The 25,672-nt window shown below is 58.4% G+C and overlaps 1 protein-coding gene across 4 annotated transcripts; it reads right to left on the reverse strand.

Moving 5' to 3' along the window:
* Positions 1–493: 493 nt before the first annotated feature.
* LOC117646849 (protein unc-13 homolog 4B) lies at positions 494–25,650 on the reverse strand. Of its 4 annotated transcripts, XM_034388113.1 has the most exons (24): positions 25,371–25,650; positions 21,988–22,128; positions 10,607–10,928; positions 5,815–5,979; positions 5,514–5,580; positions 5,327–5,438; positions 4,811–5,015; positions 4,492–4,671; positions 4,185–4,406; positions 3,968–4,089; positions 3,739–3,888; positions 3,521–3,658; positions 3,382–3,433; positions 3,140–3,300; positions 2,836–3,052; positions 2,687–2,761; positions 2,490–2,603; positions 2,192–2,407; positions 1,904–2,113; positions 1,706–1,822; positions 1,338–1,620; positions 1,133–1,256; positions 867–1,057; positions 494–789 (listed from the first exon to the last, which is right to left on the reverse strand). In XM_034388113.1, the coding sequence occupies exons 2-24, from the start codon at positions 22,107–22,109 to the stop codon at positions 674–676; spliced, it is 3,681 nt and encodes a 1,226-aa protein (XP_034244004.1). In that variant the 5' UTR covers positions 22,110–22,128; positions 25,371–25,650; the 3' UTR covers positions 494–673. The 4 variants fall into 4 exon arrangements, with proteins under 4 accessions (XP_034244004.1, XP_034244003.1, XP_034244005.1 ...); XM_034388112.1 differs by lacking the exons at positions 21,988–22,128; positions 25,371–25,650 and adding an exon at positions 19,067–19,710; XM_034388114.1 differs by lacking the exons at positions 21,988–22,128; positions 25,371–25,650 and adding an exon at positions 14,390–14,956.
* Positions 25,651–25,672: the final 22 nt, after the last annotated feature.

A 25,672-nucleotide genomic window follows, 5' to 3' on the forward strand; every position in this document is an offset into this window, starting at 1 on the left:
CGCTCACCTTTCTTTAAAAAATGTATCACCCTCCCCATTGGTGCAATCCCTCTCAAAAATAATCACAACAGAACTTAAGGAAAGGAGAATTATTCTCATTTATTTGCATCGATAATTATATCACAAATATAAATAAGTTGGCTCTATTTTTCTATCAGTCGACATAGATGACTTTGGAACATCTACACAAAACAAATATATAATTAGAGTGAAATGCTAAGTAAAAATCGTTGATAAAAGTTGATGAATGGTTCATCACAAATCACTAAAAAAACACAAATAATCAAATGCAGCCTCATGAAACCAATATTCCAGAACTCAGTCAAACTAGATGAACAGAATACAACAATGCTCCTCTATGTGCAGTACATAAATAATAAGGTCTACAGGTTGAATCTCTCCACACAAAAGTCTTGACCATCATCACTCCATCAAAAATTTTTAGTTTTAAAGCATAAATAAGTCTTAAAAATAGAAGAGAAGGGAAGAATCCTTAACTTTTAAACATCAATTTCTTTCAAGTCTTATTTACACACTCTTGAAGATTAAGGCACAGGGTTGCCTGTCAGCTATGGGCTGACAAGTCTTCACAATATGTTTCTATTAAATATCACGATATTTATGCTTCTTTGATTTTGACATTAGAAGCATTTAGGAAGTCTCTTCAATGGTCTCACTTGCTTCCATTTTGTTGCTTGCCTTCCCCAAACTTTGCCTTTTGCCGTTTCACAAAGTCTCTTGCCAGTTTGTCTCCTTGACGGTGCTCCAAAGCTTTCATCACATCTGATTCTGAAATAAATCGAAAGAGGTCAGAAAAAAATCTTCTGTTGATTCAAAATTAAAACGAATGGTAAATTATAGACTACCTAAGACATTTTGGGGTCTGTGGAGTTTCAAGTGGACCTGTGGTAATGTCTGGAGACTAGTAGAAGCGTCATTTTCTGGTATGTCTTCAAATGAATGGAAAGCTTCAGCTATAAATTCATTGCCAAGGAAATCTTGATCTTTCAAAATAAATGCTATGATGCCTCGAGCTCTTTGTTCTGGAGTTAAAGGACTGGAGAAAAAAATATAGACAATCAATAAAAATGCCATTTAAGTTGCCAGACTTCAAATTGACAAATGTACTTACATGTGGAAAGTTTCATCAAACAAGGGGAAGAGATTTTTCTTGTGTGTCTTTGTACGTGGTTTTTGCACATTTACAAATTTATCTTCCGGCACGAGATGAATTTTGACATAAGGGTCACAAGAACCTGTCAACAAAAAAAAATATGTATTTAATTATTTCCCTTCTTAAATTGAGGCATTTCACTTGAGGGAAAGACTCTGCTCACCATTCGAATCCATAGGTTTAATATTTCTCGCATTCATGATTTCAATGCTCAAAGCATTATCAACAAACTGGGCACGGATTGTCAAAAGGCCTTGATAAGGCGCGTCTCCCATGGACTGCAATTTTTTCTGCTCCATAAGCCTTTGTACATAAAACTGGTAAGAGAGTTCCGGTGTTTCCATACCATGGAGACGTAAAATTCGCTCCACTCGTCTCAGTTTACTGTGCTTATCGACAGAGGAATCAATGACATCATCATTCTGCACTTGTTTCATGCCATTCAACTGGAGAGCAAAAAAAAAAAGACAAATTATTATTACAAAACATTCTTTTTTTGGATCTTTATTTCTGTTTTTTTATAAACAATACCTGCTCAATTTGTTGTTGTTCTTGCAGTTGCTGTTGCAGATCTCCCTGCCTGAAGAATCCAATCAAAATGTTCAATGTTTCATGGAGATTTGAGAAAAAGGAAGGGGGCTTGCGTTTCTGCAAAAGAAGTGATAACCAGTTTTTCATTTAATTGGTCACCAAAAATTGGCAACAGAACCAAAACTTCCTCTAACTTACCTCAAGACTACTTTCAACTAGCTCTGAGAGAATATTTGACACATTGTCCCACATAATTGATAGGATTCTCTCAAAATTCTCTGTATTTAATTCTGAGTGGAGCATAACTAAGTTTTCATCTAAGTATTGCATTAAACGATCCACAGCATTGCTGTCCTGGTTAAGAAGATCTGCACCTTCTTGAAGGAATCGCTTGATTGCTGGATCCATCTTGAATTTCCAAAAAAGTAAGTATTATTACAAAAGCAAAAATTTGGAATTTGAAAAGTTGAAACAGATTTTCTTTACCTTGTTGGCAACAATGAGTAATAAATCAATGATTTTATTCCGAACGACATCAATGGAGTTTTCAATGATACCACTAAGTGTGCCTTTGCATTGCTCTGCAGCAGCTACTGATCGAAAATCGGCAAGGGCTTTGACTATGTTGTCCATGCCTAGTTCAGCAACAAATGGCTGAATACTTTGGCGCACATAGTCAATGTTATTGATGGCGAGGCACCACTGCAGAAAACCAACAGATCAATAAATAAATAGATAAATTCATAATTTATAAAACTTCAAACGTAGGCTGCCTTCCTCCCACCTCTTGAGTGACTTGAAATTTTTTTTCATGAACTGTTCCCTGGTTTGTTTCACCCATGCCATCAACCTTCTGGCTCATATTGTCAGCATAAACCTCAGAACATTTGCAAATATCCTGAAACAAGTCATGGAAAAAGGCAATGCTTAAAACAGAACAACAAAATATATGACAGGAAGTCAAAATGGCTGTCCACTTACATCAATAATTTTGAGCACAAATGTGTATGATCCCTCAACATCCGGCCAAGCAAGTTGTTGCCAAAATATTTTTATCTGGAAAATTTGAAGAAAATTAACAACACACATTTGTGTACTTGGTAAAACCTTTCCAGAATTTTAGCTAATACCTGATAAAAAATGGCAAAGGTGTCCACAGCTGAGGAACTGTACTTCACACTGGAATCCACAGGAACTAATGTATCCAGCTCTACAGCCTTTTTCACTCTTTGAACAGCTTTGTAACAAGCTATGTCAAGCCACTGAGCCACACCGTGGTAAAACCAATTGTGAAATTTGGCAATTTGGAAAGAGTCCACATCATTGGGGCATAAAGTACTACCTATGCTGTTATAAGAAAAAAACAAAGACAACTCAATTTATAAATTGGTAATTTTAAAAAAGGGAAAGGGATAGGGAAAAAAGACAACTTACAGGGATAATCTCTGGAGTGCCAGGTAGAGCTCAAACAATGTAGTGCCCATGGACAGCGGTTCCTCCCTTTCTAAGTTAATTCTGGGATCAGAGTCGTTGATGCGAATAGGTCGCAGCTGCCCACAAACATCCTTCACCACTGGCTCTGCTTCTTCACACACCTAGAATTGAACAAGCTAACATGTGAGCAATGTGCATTATGATATTCACAACTATTAGTTATTTAAAAAGGTCCAACTCACTTTCTCCTCATACACTTTGTACAATATACTTGAATAAGCAAGACCAATCCCCCTAAAAAAAAAAAAATTAAAAATGGTTATTGATTTAAAATATTAAAGTTATTTTATTTTTCCACAGCCCATGTTTTTTAAAACTTACTTAAGGAAAATTTTGTCATGATATTCGATGGCTTTTGTCAAGTCAGAACGGACTAACTGGACAAGCTTGATTACATGCCTCAATGAATCTTCTTGAGTTGGTCCATCAGCAGTATTGTTTTCTAGTACATAGCACAACCTGGAGAATGAAAAGTGGAATTTAACGAAAAACATAAAAGATAGTATGTCAAGGTTCGGTATAATTGAAATGGTACCCACCAATCCTCAGCGCCATGCTTCACAGCTTCAGTCAGTACATGACTAATATCACAGCTTGACTGATCTGACTGGTTGAGCCAACCATATACTGAAGAGGGGAATAGATCTAAGCCTTCAGGTACAGGAAGGGGCTTAAGACAAGATAGAGTGCTGAGAAAAAAAGAAGATATAAATTATTTACTAGGAAGTGATTAATTTGCAACGTAATAATTATACTCTCTCTACATACGTGACAATGCCAGATAGTTGAGTTAAAGTGTTTCTGTCACAGTTTGACAGCTTGCGTAACCTTCTGATGGAGTTAAGGCAAGATGGTAAAAACTTCTTGGTTGCATCCCAAAAATGCTTCACCTAAAAGAAATGAAGGACAATGCGTTACAGACAGTTGGGTACTCAACAAAAATTGTCTATACGCATCTCAAGATTCAATTTAGTGACATAAGTACCTCCTCTGGGGACAAATTTCCCTCTTCGAGAGGTTTCTTCAGCTTGTTAGCAAGTTGAGAAAATAGGGCAAAGCTCAAGGGATGGTCGACGTGCACCGAACAGAATTCCATCCAGCGAGCCAGAGTCTCGTCAGTGGATGACAGGCCGCTCTGAACGGCGTGCTGTCGGATGATGGTGGTGGCAAGCTCATCGAACTCACCACACCAAGCATAGGGCTCAAGCTGGAGGCAGAGAAAAACGCAACACGATTGGTAAAGGTAAAGTTGAAAAGAAAAAAAAGGCTGCAACAAGTTGGGTTCGTACTACCTTGGCCTTTTCCAGGTGGTGCATCAGTAGAAGCCGCAGCAGGTGCCTGTGTTCCTGGCGCGCCACTTGCGTGTCCTTCTCCGCGCCAAATGCCATGTGCAGCTTGATGACGCCCTGCTTCTTCGTCTTGTTCTTCTTCTCCAGGTTGACCCACTGTGTTTGGCCGCCGGTCGCGATGCACTGGAAAACCAAGAAAAAGGCGTTATTTCATGGGGGTGGGGTCGCCCTGAAGGCGGCCAAGTCGCCTGGAAGGTGGACAACCAGTCGCACTGTGCCCCTGCAGGTCGGCAACTTTGGCGACACCCCCATCCAGACTCACGTTGAGGTTGATCTGGGCCGTGCCGATGTACTCGTTGTCGTGCTTGCCCGTCGAGGCCGTGACGGCGATCTCCTTGACCAGCTTGCGCAGTCCGCGCACGCCCTTCACGTCCGTCAGCTTGCTCATCTTCTCGCGCACCGTCTCGGCGGGGTCGAAGTCCCACACCTCCACGAACAGCACGTCGTCCGTGGCGTTGTGCACCGGCCTGCAGCGCGGCAATATCGCGGTCACACAGTGGGCCAGAAGGCCGGTGGGGGCGGCCAAAACTCTAGACGCGTTTTGAGCTCTAGAGTCGCTAAATGGGATTCGAATCGAACGTGTGACCCCACCAATGGGTTCCTCGTTCGGAGAGCAATCCATTGGTGGGGCCACACGTTCGGTTCGAGTCCTGTTTAGCGACTCTGGAGCTCAAAACGCGTCTAGAGTGCCGCCTACACCGGTCTTCTGGCCCACTGTGGGTCACTCCAAGTCACTGGTGTGTCATGCAGGTTGTCCAAGACAACGACGGGGACATACAGCGAGAAGTACTCCATCCAGCACGGCGTCAGCGTCTCCGTCTTGACGGACGTGTTGTAGCGGTGCGTGGGCGCCGAAGACAAGTACAGCGTGCAGAAGGGGTCGCACATGCCTGCAACAGACGCGTGTACGCGTTGCACGTCACTGTGTCTCCGTCGCACTCACAGGGCAAGGGGCAAGCACTTACCGTTAGAATCCTTGGGTTTCAGGTCCTGGGCTTCCATCACCTCCACGTTGAGGACGATTTTCGGAGCCTGGAAACGACAACAGCGTGGCGCTTAGAGGAGCAGCTTCAGCTTAATTGTTTCATAGCGCTCTCTCTCTCTCTCTCTCTCTCTCTCTCTCTCTCTCTCTCTCTCTCTCTCTCTCTCTCTTCTCTCTTTCTCTCTCTTTCTCTCTCTTTCTCTCTCTTTCTCTCTCCTTTTCTCTCTCTCTCTCTCTCTCTCTCTCTCTCTCTCTCTCTCTCTCTCTCTCTCTCTCTCTCGCACCTCCTTGGCCTCCACGTTGCCCATGAGCTGAGCGTGCTTCTCGTCGTCGATCTTGAAGGCCTCCTGCAGCAGGCGGCAGAGGTCGGAGCGGTCGCTGGCCGTGGTCACGTCGCTGCCCACGTTGTGGATCAACAAGTAGAGCACCTCGCTGTACAGCTCCTCGACCTGGCGAAGAAAGGACGACAAGAGTGAGAGTGAGGAACCACCGAGACACACACACACACCCATAACTTATCGTCAGTGTGGTTTATTCGCACTGAACCAAGAAGGACGATTTTTGTTGCCAGTAAACATTTATTTGCCAGCACCATTTTGACCAGGAAGCGGTACGCGGGCGCCAGGAGGGACCCGGGTAGCCCCTCGGGCAGCTTGACAGGCCAACTCGGAGCCCGAGTAGGCCACGTCCACGGACGGGAGGCGCGCGGGGGGCAGCATTGACAGTTTGACAGGACAAGGCGACGGCGAAGAAGGAGAAGTCACTGGAGGGGTTTGGCGAGGCCTGGCACGGCCACGGAGGCATTGTCAACCGCGTCGTCATGGGAGCGTCCACCAACCGCCAAGTCCCGTCCCCCCAGCCCCAGCCCCAGGGACACACGTTCGGTGATTGACGCGTTTGTCGAGTGGGTGCCCAGACCACGAGCGGCCCTCAGGGGCGCAAAATAAACAAACAAATCCAACTTTGCGGACTAACAAAGTCGTGCGTGTGAATTAATATGCAAATCCACGGGTGACCACTCCAGCCATTACCTGTCAGTCACCCCGTCAAACAGCCTGTCAATCACTTCACCCGAGGAGCGCGCCTGACGCCTGCGAAGCCGAGGGTAGGCCAGCCCGCCGAGCGCCGCTGCGCTGTAAAACCTGGTTGCCTACCCGCCGTCTCGCAGGCGCTCCGGGCCCGTCTCACTTTCTGGGTCCCAGGCTCGGGGTTCGAATCCCGGACTCTCATTTATTTTGGTGCTGCAGTCGCCGGCGCCGTCGGCGTCATCGCGCGCCCGGCGGCCTTGCCCCGGTTGCCGCGGGCCTGCCGCGGGCCGACGACGCGTGGACGCTCCCTGGCCGAGGGCCAGCAGGGCTAGCCCGGCCTGCAGTGCGAAAGGGCGCGTCGCGTCTAGGCCCTTACAGTGTCGCCGCAGTGCAGGGCCACGGCAAGGGCCACGGTGAAGGGCAGCCGCACCACAGTGGCCCAGAAGACCGGTGGGGGTGGCCAAAACTCTAGAAGCGTTTTTGAGCTCCAGAGTCTCTAAGTAGGACTCGAACCGAGCGTGTGACCCCACCAATGGATTGCTCTTCGAACGAGGAATCCATTGGTGGGGTCACACGCTCGGTTCGAGTCCTGTTTGGCGACGCTGGAGCTCAAAACGCGTCTAGAGTTTTGGCCGCCTCCTCCGGTCTTCTGGCCCACTGTGCGCACGGCAGCGCCAACAAACAGCCGGACCGAAATACGAAAACGCGGAGCCGCCTCGGCCATCCGGTCATCAGCGAGCGGTCAAGCCAATCCGTCGTGGGGGAAGCACTTGCTGAATGCCGGGGCGGTTATCCCATTGAAGCGTGGCGCGGCAGAGCGTGGGTGGGCGGCACTCGTCTCTCTCGCACGCTGGTCGCGCTGCCCTTCGCACCTCCACACGTACCGTCATAGAGTCGATGATCTGCTGCCTGCGGCGCTGCAGCGCGTCCTTGCACACGCCCCTGAAGTGGTGCGTGGCGCGCACCATGTTCCGGGCGCGGCTCAGCAGCCCGGCGCCGTGGCCGGAGGCGCGGTGGCCCGCCGCCCCGTTGGCCCTGCCGTTGGCCACGCCGTTGGGCACCCCGTTGGCGGCGCGCAGCCTCGGCAAGGTGCTGCAGCTGCCCGGCCAGCCCGCCATCCCCACCAGCCCGCCGCCCGGAGGGGTGCGGTCCCTGCCGCCGGAGTGCAGCGCCTGCATGGAGCCGGCCACCCGCCTCTCGCGCGTCTCCAGCAGCCCCGGCTGCATCCACGCCCAGCTGCGCTGCTGCCGCGCGGCCAGCCCCTCGACGCCGTCCTTGGGGGCGTCCACGTCGCCCGCGTCCACGGAGCCGCCGCCCGGTACGGAGCGCCGCGGCTGGCCCTGCCTGGAGCGCGACCGCGACCTGGGCCTGGCCCGCGGCGGCGCGCTCTCCGAGACCGAGGCGACCGTGGCCACGCTGGCCAGCGAGAAGGTGCTGGCGCGCGCGGCGGCGGGCGGACGCGGCGGCGGCGCGGCGGGCTGCCCCTTCACCCTGGACACCAAGCCCACGACGCCGTCCAGGACGCCGTCCAGGCACGCCTGGAAGTAGGTGCACATCGCGGCGGCGGCGGCGCGAAGTCACGCGCGCGTCGAGTCACGCATTCGCGCGTTCGCGTTGGCACGCGCGGAAAGGGCACCACGACGGCGAGGTCCCCGACGCCCTTTGGCTGCCCGTCGGTGGCGGACTGCCGAGCCGAGCCGCCCTGGCCGCCCCGCCGAGGAGCTGGGCGGGCGTCGGGCACAGCCAGGCACAGCGCACACAGCGTCGGGCGGGCGCCAGGCCCGAAGGACCCCAGAGCACAGCCCTGGCAGCCCTCGCCCACCGCCGCCGCGCCGCCCGGCTCCGCCCCCAGGGAAGTACCGCGCAGGCCGGGCGCCATGCCGTCTCTCTCGCACCCTTACGGGACACCCCATGAGTGCGAAAGAGACAGAGCGACGCCTCGCCCACTTGCCAGCCAGGATCGCTTACATTTACCCAACTAAATCGACTCCAAGTACCGACTCGTTTGGTTCAAAGAGCGGTTTCAGCGCTCGGTTCGCCGCACGGACTTCCCTGCTTCTTGTTCGGATCGTTTAATTTTGGCGCGGGAACCAGGAGCCCGGTGCGATGGCGCAAGGTGGCCGCCTAGCGTGACCCGGTCCTCGCACAGTGGGCCAGAAGACGGGTGGAGGCGGCCAAAACTCCAGACGCGTTTTGAGCTCCGAGTCGCTAAATGGGACTCGAATCGAACGTGTGACCCCACCAATGGATTCCTCGTTCGGAGAGCAATCCATTGGTGGGGTCACACGCTCGGTTCGAGTCCTGTTTAGCGACTCTGGAGCTCAAAACGCGTCTAGAGTTTTGGCCGCCTCCGCCGGTCTTCTGGCCCACTGTGCCTCGGAGGCGTCCGCCCGCGAGTCAGCGGTGGCGGACGCTAGACGGCCGCCGCCGCACAGGTAGGTGGATAGATAGACAACACATCTTTTCGCCAATGGGCGCCCGAAGCCGTTTGCAAAGCCGCCCGTTCCCCGCGCCGCCGCGCAAGTCCCCCCCCCCCCCCGCCTCGCTATGAATAGAAGGCACCCCCTGCCGCCCCGCTCCTCCCCTCTAGAGCAAACATGTGGGTGGTGCAGCATAGGCGTTGAAATCGAGAAAGCAGTGTGGGGGCGAACGGCCCAGCGGTCGAACGGTGCGCGGCGTACTCGTCAAGGGCGGATCCAGACGGCCCGAAGGAGGGGGGCACTCTTTGCGTACACCACCTATCATACAAATCATCTGAGACCTCCCAATTGGATATTGGAAGGTATCGGGAGATCAGCCAGAGCCAGGCCATTCGAGATCTCGTTTTGCTCGTTGCGTTTTGCCTCCTCGCCGCCGGCAGCGCCGTGAGATTCTGGCGCTGTTTACCAGGGAGGTCGAGGGGCGAGCGGCCAAGCGGCCGTGCTGTTTACCGGCTATCTGGCCCCGTTTGGGTGGAGCGTGGAACGCGTGGAACCGGCCGGGGCGGCACTAAACCGACTAAACCAGCACCAACGCGGTTCGCTGCACCCTGCACTCGCAGCTGCACCGTCGAGACGGGACTCGTCGGCGACTGCGGAAAGAGGTGGTGCGAGTGCGACGTGCGAAGGCAGCAAACTCCAGCGGGCGGTGCGATAATATACAACTTGGCACGGTTGAAGTCGGCTTGCTGTGTGCTCCGCTGGCCAAAATAAAGGCGTCTTTTAGAGCGGGCTGCTTGTCTGTGACTTGACTGACATCTCTCTGTACAGGCCGTACGTACACTCTAAATGTAGGGTGCCCAGTAACTGGGCGCCTTTGTCGCCTGCCCCACTTTTTAGGGCGCCAAATGTCGCCCAGTTTCTGGGCACCTTTGTCGCCTAGTCTTGGGTTGGACAAACCATAAGGAACCTACCTTCACCCATGGCTCAGCAGCGACTAAGGTGCCAAAGGTGCCCAGAATCTGGGCACCTTAGTCGCCCAGGAACTAGACACCTGTGCATGCTCTGCAATGGGAGAGGGCCGGTTACTGCATGATTAGTCCACCCCGAGACTGGGCGACAAAGGTGCCCAGAAACTGGGCGACATTTGGCACCCTAAAAAGTGGGGCGGGCGACAAAGGCGCCCAGTTACTGGGCACCCTACATTTAGAGTGTACGTACGTACGCACCCTTTCTCCCCTCATACACAAACACACATGCGCACGGACTGCCGATTGACGCCAGAGGGTGCGAGTACCCCGGCCTGCTAACGCTGCAACACTGTAAGGCCGGTTTGCCTGGATCTTTTCACACGGCGGAGCGGTACAGCCACTTTGCTGCCTGTCTGTTAGAAAGGCGACGTAAGGCTCCACACTCCGAGAGCTTCGCCAGATGGGGCTCCAAAAATGAGGGCCAAAGACCAGCTTTGCTTTGCTTGCGAGTGTACCGCTTGTCTGGCTGGTGCGCCGCGGCGCGCCACGGTCGAACGGCAAGCACCCGAGGCGGACGGAGTCGAGAATTCCTCCCTTTGCGATTCCTTTTCGGGGGAACGGCAACGAACCCATTTGCACCCTTCGCTTCGGCTTACTCACATTCATGCCCACGAAGTCAGAGATGTTCTCCTGCTTGACGGCCTCCTCGGTCTCCGAGTCGGACTGGTCCATGCGCGCCGTGCCGTCGACCTGGAGGCCGCCGACGGCCTCCCCCAGGGCGTCGGCCAGCGTGGGGTCCTTGCCGGGGTCCGCGGCCGCGTCCTCCCCGGACACGGCCTCGGCCACGGAGCAGGCGGCCATGGGGGCGGCGCCGAGCTGGTGGCTGCGCGCCACACTGCAAGTGGCCACGTCGTCGGCGCGCTGCGTCTCCCCCAGCAGCGTGCCGAACTTCTCGAAGAAGCCATCGTCGAGCTCCTGGACCCTGCGAGAGAGAAGATGGATTAGTTTTCGACTGGCCAGGCTCAGGGCACGGCGACAACACAGCACAGGTCTTCCGGGAGCGGGCAGGCAACCATCAGTACAGTCCGGCACGACGGTTTGCCAGGAAATACCCCACGCCTCTGGTGGCCCCGGCGATACTCCGCGCTCGGCCGGCAGGGGGTATGGCCGTGCGCTGGGCCGAGGCGCTCCGTCTTTCAAATCAATCATGCAAGAGGTCGCGGTTCACGACGGCGCGCCGCGCGGCCATGGCGGTGTACACTGTGCCGCCGGGCCGTGCTCGGATTCGGCTTTCTCCGCGTGGCCCCGGATCGGCCCGGACGCGACGGGCGTGCTGCAAGGACGCCGACGACGGCCTCGCCCACGTCGTCGCCGCGCACGCACAGTGGGCCAGAAGACCGATGGAAGCGGCCAAAACTCTTGACGCGTTTTGAGCTCCAGAGTGGCTAAATGGGACTCGAACCCAACGTGTGACCCCACCAATGGATTCCTCGTTCGGAGAGCAATCCATTGGTGGGGTCACACGTCCGATTCGAGTCCAATTTAGCGACTCTGGAGCTCAAAACGCGTCTAGAGTTTTGGCCGCCTCCGCCGGTCTTCTGGCCCACTGTGGCACGCCCACCTGAGTCCACTGCTCTGCTCATTCATTCTCCGGCCCAATATCCCCCCGCTCTTCCTCGGGCTCCACGAGTCCGCCAGCGACGAGAAGCGCGCCGGCAACGTTGTACGTGGCGGCCATGGCCGATTCAGGCAGTCCTACACTAGGAAGCGTAGGTAGCGTGAGAGTCCAAGGCGCCACTGGCTGAGCCAGTGCTTTCGTCGCTTCGTCTCTCTCGCGATCCGGTGAGACGCCTGATGAGTGCGAGAGAGACTGAATAAGCCCGCTGGACCGTCACTGTCGGGGGCTGCCTACCCTCTGGGCAGCTGTCAGCGACGGAAAACGAAACGCCGCCGAGGCGCCGCCGGGATTCGAACCCGACCCGCGCATTGAGATCTCCACGCCACGCCCTCATGGAAGCCAGCGCGTCCTTGGCGTAGACAGGCCGTGCCTGGCCGTGCCGTGAATCAAAACTCCGGGGACTTTAGAGGCCTTGCAGCGTGCGCGGAGGGGGCGGGCGTAAACCGCCAGGCCGTGGCGCGGCGGCGCGGCGAGCCCACTCTCCAGGTCCTTCAGGCGGGGGCCTGCAGCAGACTCATGCCGCGGGTCTGTCTCTCTCGCACTCGTGGGGTGTCCCGTCTAGGTGCGAGAGAGACAGAGCGACGACTGCAGCACCGCCACCGCACCGGCACCCACAGCAGCAAGGTGGCCCCATGACCCGCATCGGCTGCAACGCACATGCTTAGGGCTCTCTAGGGGGCCGTCCAGGAGCCTGCAGCCTGATTGAGCAGCTCATGGCCCTCGTGGACGCGTGGTCTAGGACCAGCCGTCTGATTCCGAGCACTGCTTTCGTCGCTCTGTCTCTCTCGCACTCATGGGGCGGTCCGTAGGGGTGCGAGAGAGACAGAGCGACGAAGCAGTGTTCGGGATGAGACGGCAAGCCGTCGCCCGGACGCAAGCCATGCAGCTTCCCGACGGCCCCGCCGGCACCAAGGCCCTCGTTATCAAGCATACGTGACTAATGACATAGGGGACCGCGGACAACCTGGAGCAAAGTGTGCCAGGTCCAGCGTCGCGCTGTCTCTCTCGCACCTTCACGGGGCGCCCCACGAGTGCGAGAGAGACTGGCACACTGGGCCCGCTGGAAAACGCGCAAGGTGAAACCATTTCAAAGCTCGCTGGCTGCGAAAGGACCGGCCGGCGGCACCATCGGCACGGACTCGGCGATGAGATCACCGGCTTCACTCGCGGCAACGCGTCGGCGCGGTCGGCGGTCGGTGCGGGACGTGCCGAGTCGAACACGCCAGAGTTCAAACCGCGGGCACGGCGGCACGGCCGGAGCGACATCCTGACGTCACATCGCTATCATACCAGTTCCTTTCGTTTCAGTTCGAAGAAGGCGGAGCGGAGTCTAGTTTGTGCGGATTCTTCTGGCGTGGCGGCGCCATCCAGCAGACTGTACCGAGTGGGAGGTCTCTCTGTCGCACTCACGGGGCGTCCCGTGAGGGTGCGAGAGAGACAGGCCGACGAAAGCGCTCCCTGCTGGTGGGCAGGCAGGCTGTGAGGTGGAGTGGCGTCCGCGGGGCACCACAGGCTCCCTGTGACTCAACTCGAAGGCCCCCACGCGTCAGGACAGTTCGACTAATCGCCCAAGTCGATTCTGAATCACCGCGCGGCGATGCATATTCGAGTGATAAGTACTCTCTTTGCGAATGCCCCCTGCTGCAACTTCGATAGCGACAGCTCTCGAAATAACATAGCAGCAGCCACCCGCGCACAGTGGGCGGTGGAGGCGGCCAAAACTCTAGACGCGTTTTGAGCTCCAGAGTCGCTAAACAGGGCTCGAACCGAACATGTGACCCCACCAATGGATGCCTCGTTCGGAGAGCAATCCATTGGTGGGGTCAAACGTTCGGTTGGAGTCCTGTTTAGCGACTCTGGAGCTCAAAACGCGTCCGGGATTTTGACAGCCGCCACAGGTCTTCTGGCCCACTGTGCCGCGCCTCGGTGGCCGTCGCCAACGAAGCAGTTTGTTCCGGTCGGTAAAATGATGCACCATACACTGTCGGTATTTTGTTTTTCGAGTCCCTCCCACTGGAGGCTCGGTGAGTCAGGCCCGCGAGACGCCTGCCCGGCAAGGCCGCGAGCCGCGCGCACTGTCCGCCCAGCACGGAGGAGGAAGGCCCCTCTTTGAGGCGCTCTTTCCCACAAGGGACCGTCGCCAAACGACTCCGCCGAGCTATTAAAGTGGGAGACATTAAACGTGGCGGAACTGGAGCAAGGGCTCGCTGCTTGGGGACGGGCCCTGCACGCCACGCTCCAGTGGCGCCAAGGCGACGATGCGGGGATAACACGCTGTAGAGCGAGAGAGAGAGAGAGAGGGAGAGAGAGGGGGAGAGAGAGAGGGGAAGAGAGAGAGAGGGGAGAGAGAGAGAGAGAGAGAGAGAGAGAGAGAGAGAGAGAGAGAGCAACTAGATTGGAGATGCAGGTGGGGGCGTCCGGTATTTTGGCACACACTGTCAGCCAGCACGTCATAGGTTTGTACGTGCTGGCAAGTCCGCATGGCGGACAAAACACGCTTAAGGCTTCGCAGCGCACGTTGGCTCCCCTGCTACCCTGGTAGTGCTGCAGGGCGGGAGGGAAGTACCACCGGCTTGATCCTCGGCCTGGCAGGCCGCTCCCTCTGGCGGGCAAACGCCGAACCCGAGGCGAAACCCCCGGTTGAAGCAGTGAGGCCAAAGCCAAAGGATTCGCTGTCAACCGGACGTTACCGGCGATCGTGCTCTTCGATGTCACTTTGACACTTGGCGCGTCACATGGGACCGACCAGTCGGCGGGCGCCTTACCGTCTTCCCAGCTGCTGCTTCTCGGCCTTCTCCTTCATCTGCTCGTAGAACGACTTCCACATCACTTCCTCGTTCATGGTGAGGCCGGTGTTGTCTCTCCTTCCGAGGTGGTCTTGTAGTCCGCGAGCGCGGTGGCTCGCCGATCACAGCGCGGGTCGAGACGGACTGCTGTCTCTAGGCGGCGCGGCGGAGCGGGCAGAGCCGCTGGTCGGGCACACTGGCGCGCAGAACCCAACCGCACTCAAACGGCCGGCCGGGACGAGTGCCAAAAATACGGTGACAGCCGGCCTGGACCGCCACTGCCACGCTCTGCTGTTGTTGTTGTTGTTCTTTCTGCTGCTGTCGCTGCCACTGCCGTCGGGGCGGTCGGTACACGCACCGCGATCACGACACCATAATCTGTGACCGGAAGGTGACCAACAACAACAACAACGAAGGGAAGGCGGCTTCCCTGCTGGCGCGTCGTCTGCTGGTTGTTGTTGTCGTTTGGGGTCGCGCGGCTGTGCGGCTAGTACTGGCGCGGTGCGAGCGGTGCGAGTGCGAGGGTCAAACGCCGACTGTCTGCTGCTCCGCGTCGCTCCGCGCTCCGCTGGCTGCCGCTGGCCGGCCGGGCCCCAGTCAATCCGATCCCCATGGCGGTGTCGCGGTGCTGCCCCATGGGGCGTGGGGGCCGGCCAGCAAGCCAGCAACAAGAAGAGGCAGGCACGGCGGCACGGCCCCAACGAACGCCGCACCGCGCCGGCTACGCGTCAAGCTGCCAACATTGCCGACTCAGCGCCGCCCGTGTTGCGTTGGCCGCACTGCCTCGGCGTGGTGCCGCGGTGCCGCGGTGCGGACGACCGCCGGCAGGGGGCGCCACTCGCCACGGAGCGCGGCGGACTTCCGGAAGGCGGTGGTTGACGGACTGATGGACTTCCCCCTCGGACGCACAGTGGGCCAGAAGACCGGTGGAGGCGGCCAAAACTCTAGACGCGTTTTGAGCTCCAGAGTCGCTAAATGGGACTCGAACCGAACGTGTGACCCCACCAATGGATTGCTCTCCGGACGAGGAATTCATTGGTGGGGTCACACGTTCGATTCGAGTCCTTTTCGGCGACTCTGGAGCTCAAAACGCGTCTCGAGTTTTGGCCGCCTCCACCGGTCTTCTGGCCCACTGTGCGGCGAGGAGGGTGACTCGGCCTCCTCCGGCATGTGGTCGGCCGTGACTTGCTTGCCGACTTGCGGATGTACGAGTAGCGGGGCGGCTTGGCGGCAGTGCTCACTCATAGACGCCAAGCGCCAAGCCTGCTCGAGGTCCTTACGGGCAGGAGTCTGCAATGCGGTCAATGCAGTGCCGGTGCAGACTTCCACCGCCCAGCGCCATCTAGCGGTGGAGAGAGCAAGTCCGGGCGTGATCGCGATGACTCACCGGAAGGGAGAGAGAGGGAAGAACAGACAGATGGACGGGCAGACAGACAGACAGACAGACAGGCAGACGCGTCGCGCTACATATAATGCTGGAAATGGAGTGTCGCTGTGGATTCCCTGCGCCAGCCCGGTCGGCCCGACACTGACCGGAAGTGCAATAGGCACGCTACAAACCGGAAGTGCCACGCCCCGGCTGATGCACTGTCAAGTCCGACGAGCCCCTGGGGGAGCCCCTGGGGGAGCCCCTGGGGGAGGGGCGTCGGGGGCGCCGCGGTGTTCAGGGAAGGCAACAGCTGAGCCACCTGTACCGAAAAGCTACCATTGTGGCGGTTAGAAACCCGAGGATCGACTAGTTGCTGCAGTGTGCCTCTTCATTCTTTTCGCAGAGCACATTGAGAGTGCCTCTAGCCCAGGGAGGGTCCACATCAGACTACTTGCGAGGCGTGGCGATCAAAGATCCTGGATTGAGCAGAAACGTGCTCAAGTTGGCCTGCTGAGCGCATCGGAACCAAGGGAACCAAGCATCGCATGACCGCCTCTCCGCCGCAGCGAGTCAGGCACAGGCAAGTCAGGCGGGCCGCGAGACTGTCGAGAAGAGTCTGTCGGGAGCGCCTGTGAGGCAGGCAGCCCATCGGACGGGCGCGTGCAGCGGTCGGCGGGGCAGCGAGGCGGTCGAAGAACGACGTCAAGCGGGAAAATCAGGTTTTGCCTGGCAAAGGCAAACTGAGGTGGAGGTTGTTGGCAACCCTTTCGAAACTGGTGCATTGAGGGAATGTTTGCCTTCTTGTTTGGCTACCTTGGGAAATAAGGGGCAAGCGGGGTGCCGTCTTGACGAGAGACGACAGTTTGGAGGATTGAAAGCAGCAGGGGCGTCGATATCGGCCAGAGGCGTCAACTGCAGGCTGACTTCGAGCAGTGATCTGTCTCTCTCGCACTCATAGGTCTTCCCGATGGGATGCGAGAGAGACAGAGCGACGAACGGCCTCATGCTGATTAGCTTTTCCTGGCAGCGGTGTCCAATCCTCAGGCCCATCCATCCATCCATCCAGGCCGATGCAAAGTCGGGCCGTGGGACCCGCCACTGTCACGCCCAGACCGGCCACTGTCCGGGGAGGGGCAAGGGGGAGAGGGGGAGGGGGGGTGGGCAGGCGCCACGCTATCGCCTGGAGTGGGAGGGGAGAGGGGCTTTAAAGAGTCGGGGGACACCTGCACCACAATAACACACCGACCGCCCCTCCCCTCCCCTCCCGCTGCGGTCACGGTGCGTGCTCTTGTGCGAGAGCACTTTGTTTGGGGAAGGGGGAGAGGGGAGGGGGAGGTCTCAGACCGCGTGGCGTCTCCCACGTCATTCATTCTCGCTGTAACAGCCCTTGCCCGCCATCTTCCCCGTCATCGTCAACCTCATCGTCCAGGACGCCGGCCGCGCCAGTCGCGTTGCCTCCTGGAAGACCAGTGTAGTGGACTCAGCAGCTCCAGGGCAACTGTCCGTCTCGGCGTCGCCGTCATGGACTCCGTTTTGGCGGTCGGCCCGGGCCCCGCGCCGTGCTGCAGGTGCCGGGCGATGGCCGATGAACTAGCGTGCTAGTGCTGGCCGTGCTGGCGTGCGCGTGCATGCATTACGCGCGTGCGTGGCGTCTAGGATGAGGGGAAGGGGGGGAGGGCGACGCGGTGCGCGGCCAAGCGCGGCGCCGGCCGGCCAGCGGTGCGCGCACGCGGCGTGGCGGCCTGCAGTGCGTGAGTCATTTAAATATGGACGGCATGCCGCGGTCGGTGCTTCTGCAGGCCGGTTCCGAACAACAGTGCTTTCGTCGCCCCGTCTCTCTCGCACGCATGGCGCGGTCCGTGCGGGGTGCGAGAGAGACAGGGCGGCGAAAGCACCGCTCGGAATCAGCCTGCAGGCAGGCTGCACAGTGGGCCCGGTGGAGACGGCCAAAACTCTAGACGCGTTTTGAGCTCCAGAGTCGCTAAATGGGACTCGAACCGAACGTGTGACCCCACCAATGGATTGCTCTCCGAACGAGGAACCCATTGGTGGGGTCACACGTTCGATTCGAGTCCCATTTAGCGACTCTGGAGCTCAAAACACGTCTAGAGTTTTGGCCGCCTCCACCGGTCTTCTGGCCCACTGTGGGCCGTCGTTCCGGCAAAGAGGGAAGCACCGGCGGCCGAGGAGGACCCCGTCAACGCCACTGGCGTCCGATCTCTGGTCACCGGCGTGCCGGCCAGACCGGCCCGGCACGCCCCCCTCCCGGAGCCAATGACCCGCCCGCATAAGACGGACGTCCGCGCGGGCCGCCGCCCCTCGCCGTCGTCGCCCGGCGCCCCGTGGCGGCAAAAGGCGCCGCGAAAGCGCGCCAAATTCAAACCGGCGGCGGCCTTGCGTCACCGCGATGCACCGCGGCAGTGCGGCCCCTGTTTGAGCAAGGGAGGACGTGGATGGAGGGCGTGGCGGGGCGCGGCGGGCGCGCTCGGCTATTACGCCCTTCACGGGCTGTCGCGTCGTTCCAAAAGAACGCTCTGCCTGCCGGGGCTGCCGGGCTGTTGGCAAGCCGTTCGTCCGCGAATGTCGAAAGCTCTACGCGGACTGATAGGCCAAGTGATAAGAAAGTGCATCACCGCGGTCATGCAGCCTCCGCGCCGCCGCCAGGCACACGTGGAGACCGGCCCGTGGCACAGTGGGCCAGAAGACCGGTGGAGGCGGCCAAAACTCTGGACGCGTTTTGAGCTCCAGAGTCGCTAAACGGGACTCGAACCGAACGTGTGACCCCGCCAATGGATTGCTCTCCGAACGAGGAACCCATTGGTGGGGTCACACGTTCGATTCGAGTCCCATTTAGCGACTCTGGAGCTCAAAACGCGTCTAGAGTTTTAGCCGCCTCTACCGGTCTTGCCCACTGTGCGTGGTGCTCCTGGTGCACAACAACGAAGACAACGTCGGGGACAGCGGGAAAAAGGAAACCTGGGGCGACCTGGGTTGGGGAGGGTGGACTGCCACGCCCTTCCGCGAAAAAGGCGGCCCTTGCCGGTGTTGGTCGAGGGGTCAAAGGGTCAGGGGTCAGGCGACCACAGAGGTCAAGCTGGCGCCCCGGACTGCACACCTCAGCCAGGTGCAGGATCGATAAGGTGCCTGCCGCCTTCGAGAACCGCGTCGGCAATCTGAAGGGCCGACGTCAGTGCCGATCGCGTGTTTCGAGGAGAAATGCACGGAATTTCCAATAATGAAGGCCATTTCGCTTGGCGGCGCGGCCGAGAGTCGAACCCGCGACCTACCTGGTGCAGGCGGCGGGGGCGACGCGGCGGGCGCGCCACTTGGAGTAGACGCGCGGCACCCTCACGTAGGGGGCGATGCAGCCCTTGGCGGGGCAGCCCTTGTTGACGCTGCGCGCCTTGGACACGGCACGGGCCTTGAGGGACCGCAGCTCCTGCAGCACGGCCTCGGCCCACACCACGTCCTGGTGGCGGCCCTGCCGGCGGCCGCGGTGCTGCGGGGACGTCTTCGGGGACGCTCTCGAGGACGGCGTCGGCGACGGCTTCGGGGTGCGTCTTGACGGCGAGGTCGCCGCGGAGCGGGTCGCCGTCTTGGCGGTCAGTCCGGAGGCTGGGGTGGCCGCGGGAGGGGTTGCCGCCTTGAGAGACAGGGGCAGCCCGAAGGCCGGCAGGGGCATCTGCGGCACCACGCCGAAGGGGCGCGCCGAGGCCGCAGTGAAGAACGCCGTCTTCGAGGTGCGCGGAGAGCGCACCGCGGGGGCAAGCACCTTGGGCGGCACGAAGGAGGGCGCGTCGGAGGACATGATGGAGGGCACGTTCCTCCAGCCGTTCATGGCGGGCGGCGTCTTCGGCGACACGCCGTTCATCTTGAAGGCCGACGAGGACGTGGTCTTGATCGCGGAGGGGGACATCTTGAGGAAGGTGAGCTTCGTCGGGGAGGTGGCGAGGAGGGGCGGGGGCGGTCTCGGCGGCGGGGTGGCGGACGCCCTCGCGGACGCCGCACCGTGCCTCCGAGACGCCGCCACCCCCGCGGGCTCGGACGCGCCGCCCCGGCCCGCTAGCAGCATTGTCACACACACGCAGACGCGCTGACTCTCAGACCCTCACATTGTAAACAAACACTGCACCGGCTCCGGGCGTCCGGGCCTCCGGGCGTCCGGCGGACACTGAACCCCGGACTGCGCGCGCTCGCCGCTCGGAATCGCGGAGGACTGAGGGACCGGGTCGACGCGGTGCTGCGCGGTGCTGCCGGGGACCCCCAGGGCTGTACGGCCCGGCACAGCCCGGCAGCGGGCGTGGCGCGGCGTGGCGCGGCGTGGCGCAGGGCAGTGGTTCAGCCTGGCTGGGCTGCCCGCCGTCCGCCGGCCCTCCGTCCGTCCGTCTGCCCGCGGCGCCGCGGCGCCTTGCGTCGACGCCACCCCGGCAGCGCGGCCACCCCTACCCTAGCCGCCCTCGGTACCCGCCAGGCCGCCACCCTCCAGGCGCCACCCTTGTGTGTACCTCGCCGAACAGGTGGGGGTGGGGGCGGCACCCCTCCAGGCTCGTCGCTCGGTCTCTCTCGCACTCATGGCGCGTCCCGTCGGGGTGCGAGAGAGACAGGCTACTGGACGCGCGCACGCCGCGGCCGTCGCCATGCCGACGACGGGAACCGCACCACGCGCGCATTACCACGTAATGCTTTCGTTTTCACCAGCGGGTCCCAAGTCGACCATTTCGGAAAGAAGAAGGCACTCCTCCAAACTCGGAACCAAACTCCAGGACGTTTCCGTCTGTTTTTCCAAATTTTTTTCCCGAGCCTTGGAGTGCGTGCATCGAGCAGTGCGTCATTACTGTGGTTTTCAGCGGCAATTAGAGGCTGTCTTTGTCTGTCTGTGTCACAGCGACGTCGGGGCCGCATCCGCTGCGGAGCGCGGAGCAGAATGCACGGCCCGGCCTTCGGGCTTCGACTTCCAGTGCCGGTCCGGGTCAGCGCTTTCGCAAACTTTGCAGTTTTCGGCGGCGCGGCGCGCAGCGAAGCCGGCTGAAGTGAACCGAAGCTCGGCCGGCCTTGTCCCCCCATTCCCCCCATTCAAGCCGACGGCCAATTCACTTCGTTCTGCCAGTGTGCTGCCTGCAGTAAGTGGACGCAACTCGATACAGGCACACGGCACTGTCGCAAACTGGATGCGAGCAGCCGGCCGGCACCGTCCGAGAACAATTCCAAAAATTTTAACTTGGCAGTGAAAATAAACAACCATTTTTTTTGCGTTTCGATGCTTGCGCCCCTTGACCTCGCTGTTAGTCCCATTTATTCCCGTTTGCGATGCGCTGCTTCCGTCCATGCAGGGAGGGGCACTTCGATAACGGGTCGCGCGCAGTGGTGTCATCGCAGGAGGAGGCGAGGCTTATCGAAAACGCTTCAAACTTCGAGTTGACTCCGTCATTCCAAGTGACACTAGTTACGTGTTAGTCACAACACAACAATGGGCATGGTGTATAGTACGAACCGGCGACCAATTGGAGTGGAAAACGACGGCGAACCTCCCCGGGGGGAATCTTTCCGCACCGATTGTCTGCTTCTCTGTTTCCAGGCCGGTCCGACGCACAGTGGGCCAGAAACCGGCGGAGGCGGCCAAAATTCGAGACGCGTTTTGAGCTTCAGAGTCGCTAAATGGGACTCGAACCGACCGTGTGACCCCACCAATGGATTGCTCTCAGGACGAGGAATCCATTGGTGGGGTCACACGTTCGGTTCGAGTCCTGCTTAGCGACTCTGAAGCTCAAAACGCGTCTCGAATTTTGGCCGCCTCCGCCGGTTTCTGGCCCACTGTGCGACGTGCCCTCATCCCGGTGGCCGGGCGGCCCGACGAAGACGAGCACAATGCGGCGGACTGTCTCTCTCGCACCCACAGGGCACGCCCCACGAGTGCGAGAGAGACAGAGCTCGCTGTGCAGGGCAACGAGTAAAAACCGAAACGAAGAAGGAGCAGGAGAACGTAATGCCCGGGCAAGAATGCAGCGACACTTCCGGAGCAAAGAACCTCGCGATTGCTGGAGCCTCCATGGAGTAATGAAGGACCGGGGGCACCCCCTCCCCTCTCCCCCTTCCCTCTCTCTCCCCTCTCCCTCTCTCTCCCCAGGCCGCCCACGCGGCGCGCACGCCGGTTGGGTTGCCTGCCGCCCCGGCGCGGCGGTCTCCGCGTCGGCAGGCATGGGCTACTCACTGCGGCGAGCCCACCACGGTGTGCTCCATGATGGTCTGGATGGTGGGCGCGGCCTTGGCGTGGAACAGGCGCAGGCCCAGGCCGCTCATCTTGCGGTGCACCCAGGAGGACGTCGACGTCATGGTGGCGCTTCAAGGCGTGCTGCAACAAACGGACAAACGGCGGGACGGGTCAGTCGGGTCGGCTGGGTCAGTGGTTCGCGCCCCGGCCGAGGCACCACAGACCGCCCTTTTTTTTGGCGTGGTTGTTGTTGTGGTGGTCGTGACCGTGGCATTGGAGTGGTCCGCATGGCTGCAGCCTAGCGCCCTCGTGATAATTGATTCCGACCGGTCGTCGGCCACACAAGGGACTACTTGTAGTGTAGACGTCTGGGCTGGGTCGCCATGTCTCTTTTCGTTTGGCAGCGGCCGATTTCGGGAGTACACTGCCATGGGACTTCCCCCGTCCCCACCAAAAAAATGGCAATAAAATACATTTTGTTGCATAATTTTGTTAACATTTTTTTTTGAGGGACTTCTGCAAGCTGCCTTTTCCAGGGAGTACGTTACTCACGATGACGACGGGTCCTTCTCTCCGCCTACTGCACTGCACGCCAAATCACGCCGACTTTTACCGAGCACTCGGGGCACGTTCCCTCCAGTTCCTTCGTGATCCACTCGTTCCGTTTCGTCACAGTGTCTTCCCCGCGTGCGACAGATGTCTGCAGATGCGCGCCAGCCAGGCCTCTGCGCTCGCCTGCCGCCGATTGGACGCCGGGAGGCGTAAGATCTTGCGCACGTCACCGAGTGCTGCATTTGACTGACTCACGTGCTCACGTGAGGGGAAGGCACGCCGACGAGGCGGATGACAAAGGACGGGGGCTGCTCTCCGTCTGTCTGTCTGTCTGTCTGTCTGTCTGTCCGTCTGTCTGTCTGTCTGTCTGTCTGTCTGTCTGTCTGTCTGTCTGTCTGTCTACATCTGTAAGTGTAGGAGCGAACGTTGACGCACAGGACGTGCGTGTGAGTGAGCGAGTGGGAAATGGATTTTCACCTCCTGGGCCGTGCCCCACCTGCCCGCTTATCTGGAGCCCGAAAGTCGGAAAGGTAAAACGGAAGTGAGTGAGGCTGTGGCGCGGCGCACTGCTAGAGTCCTACGGTGCGGCGGGGCGCGCCTTCGCCGAAGCAACTCGCGTCGTCGTCTGAGTCGCGGCGGTGTTGTTTCGATTCGGGAAATCCGTGGGAATGTCTTCAGTCTCAGCCAGTGCTGTGCGAAAACGCCGCGCTGATGCAGTTTTAATGGCGGCACTGTTTTGATCCCGAACCAGGAGCAGCGCCATTTGACCGAACACAATGTTCTAAGCAATCACACAACAACATCCATGAAAAAGCCTCATTTTTTTGTCCTCACAATAAAGTCTTTAAACAAATTGCAGTTTTCAGAGTGAGCGGCATTCCCTGCAACACTGCAACCTCTTTCAAAGGGCAAATAATTGCTCAGGTTCAACACTGTTGCTCGAGTGAAGACTGATAAGGTTCGCCAAAAACCACCCGCCTCTGACTCAGGCAGGCGCGTCGCCCTCGAAACGCGGAACGAGAGCCTTGAAAAGGCCAAGACTCCCGGGTAGCAGGCCTAGCACTTGGAACTGTCGGGGCAGGCGGCACCAGACGTGCTCCAAAAGTAGAACCACAACAATCTGCCTCATCCTACTCTCCGAGAGATATCATTACTCTAAGCATGAGAATTATTCTGGTTGTCGTAATGCGACGAACCGGCCGACTGTGGGATCGAATCAAGGCCTCTCGACGTACTACACACAGAAGAGAGGAACAGGGAACACCAACAAATTAAATTTGTTGTTTCGAAGCGACCTCGCCGACGACATGAGGTTTGCATTGCGGGATGCAGGACGTCTATTTCGGATGTTTGTTTCCCCGGCCCATCTGCCGGACGAATGCCTCCCCCCTTCCTCCTTTTTCCCGTGAGGCCCAAGGACGTCCCCGAGGTCGCACCGTGGCGGCCGCGGGCACGGCCCAACCCAGCAGCCAAGGGTACGCGTCCAAATCGCCCGGCGTCGCGGTCGGCACGGCACGGTCCGTCGGAGGACGCGCGTCAGAGCGGACGGCGTCCGCGCCTGCTGGGGCCAACGATATCTCCGCAGAGTTATATTCTCATACAAGTCCGGCGTTTCTTCTTCTTGATTTCTTCTCAACTTCCGGTCCAGCTCTTCTCCGAAGTACATACCCTATTCTGGCGCGGCTAGTACTTTAGAACTCCTGTGGCCCAAAGGCTTAAGGTCACAGCGCACCGCGTCGAACGCGCGTACGCTCCGACGCGCGTCTGAAACTTGAAAGACTAGAACGGCCGTCCGCGGCAGCGGACCGATTCCGATCTGCGCCAATAATCGTAGCTCTTTTGTCTATCCGTCTCTCTCTGTCTCATCGGTCGTTCCCTGCAGGTGCGACAGAGACGGAGCGGCGATTCGCCGTGCCGAGGTTCGCGTGTTTGCGGAGCTAATGCTAGCCTCCTTCTCGCTGGCCACGCTGGCCGCCTTGAGGACGCGGACGAGTCCTGGGCTGGGCTGGACACGCAGGGGCCGAGGGGCCAGCCACCGGCTTGACTTACACACGGCCAAAGAGTGGCTCGTCCCTGTTGGGGATTCCCCGAACACCTTTTGGAACCGCACTTTTGGGGTTGGGGCACATCCCGTCCCAGTGTCCTGCCCCGCCCCCCTCTTCAAGAATTGTCAGGACACGATTTTTGACCCCTTATTTCTAGTGGCAAAGAGAGTTAGGGTGGTTCCCACTCCAAAAATTTGTCAATAGTAGCAGAACATATTTTCTTGAACCAAAAGTTTCACAGTGCACCTCGTCCGACGACGCCAGCTCGGTGGCACTTGACAGTGGGGGTTGTTCGCTGCGCCACTCAATCAAAGACTCTCCATCACTGCCATGCCATTCGCGACGGACGGTCTCGTCCTCTGTCTCTCTCGCAGCCCAGCAGACTGATTCCGAGAGTCGATTTCGTCGCTCTGTCTCTCTCGCACTCGTGGGGCGGTCCGTAGGGGTGCGAGAGAGACAGAGCGACGAAGCAGTGTTCGGAATCAGACGGCTGCGGGGCGGCCCTAGAGTGGAACGGAGACAGAGCGACGAAACGACCCGAGGGGGTATGCACTCGCGTAATAGTCGGTACACTCTATCTGTAATAGCACGCGTAATAATACGCGTAATAGCCAAAATTGTCAAAATTTTATCAATTTTGGTGTGTTTTAGGCCATTTTTAGCTATATTCCGATTAATTTGTGGCGTAATAGAGCGTAATAGCGTAATAGTTGGTACACATGTTCAGAGAGCGCATACCCCCTCGAAACGACCCTTCGGCAATCGCCCGGAAGGGTTGTAACTCACGTGCGTCAGGTGGAGGTAATCCGGGTTGGGCCCGCCGCAGCGCACTGCGACGTCACACACGTCACTAACTCGGAGAACTAACGAACCCGGAGCATTTCGGCGCGGCGGTGGCGTTGTCGCCCTTCTCCGCTGTCCGGCCGGATTCCGCCCGACTGACACTGCCACTACACCGCGAACTACTCGGTCAAATCGGCGGTTCCGCCCGCACGGCCCGTAGTACTGCCCTCGGAGGCGGCCCGGCTCGGCTCGGCACGGCGCACGTGAACCGACTGGCGGCCTGGCGGCACACTGGTGCATCGCCG

This window comes from Thrips palmi, unplaced genomic scaffold (assembly GCF_012932325.1).
Source record: "Thrips palmi isolate BJ-2018 unplaced genomic scaffold, TpBJ-2018v1 HiC_scaffold_2, whole genome shotgun sequence".
Taxonomy (NCBI): Eukaryota; Metazoa; Arthropoda; class Insecta; order Thysanoptera; family Thripidae; genus Thrips; species Thrips palmi.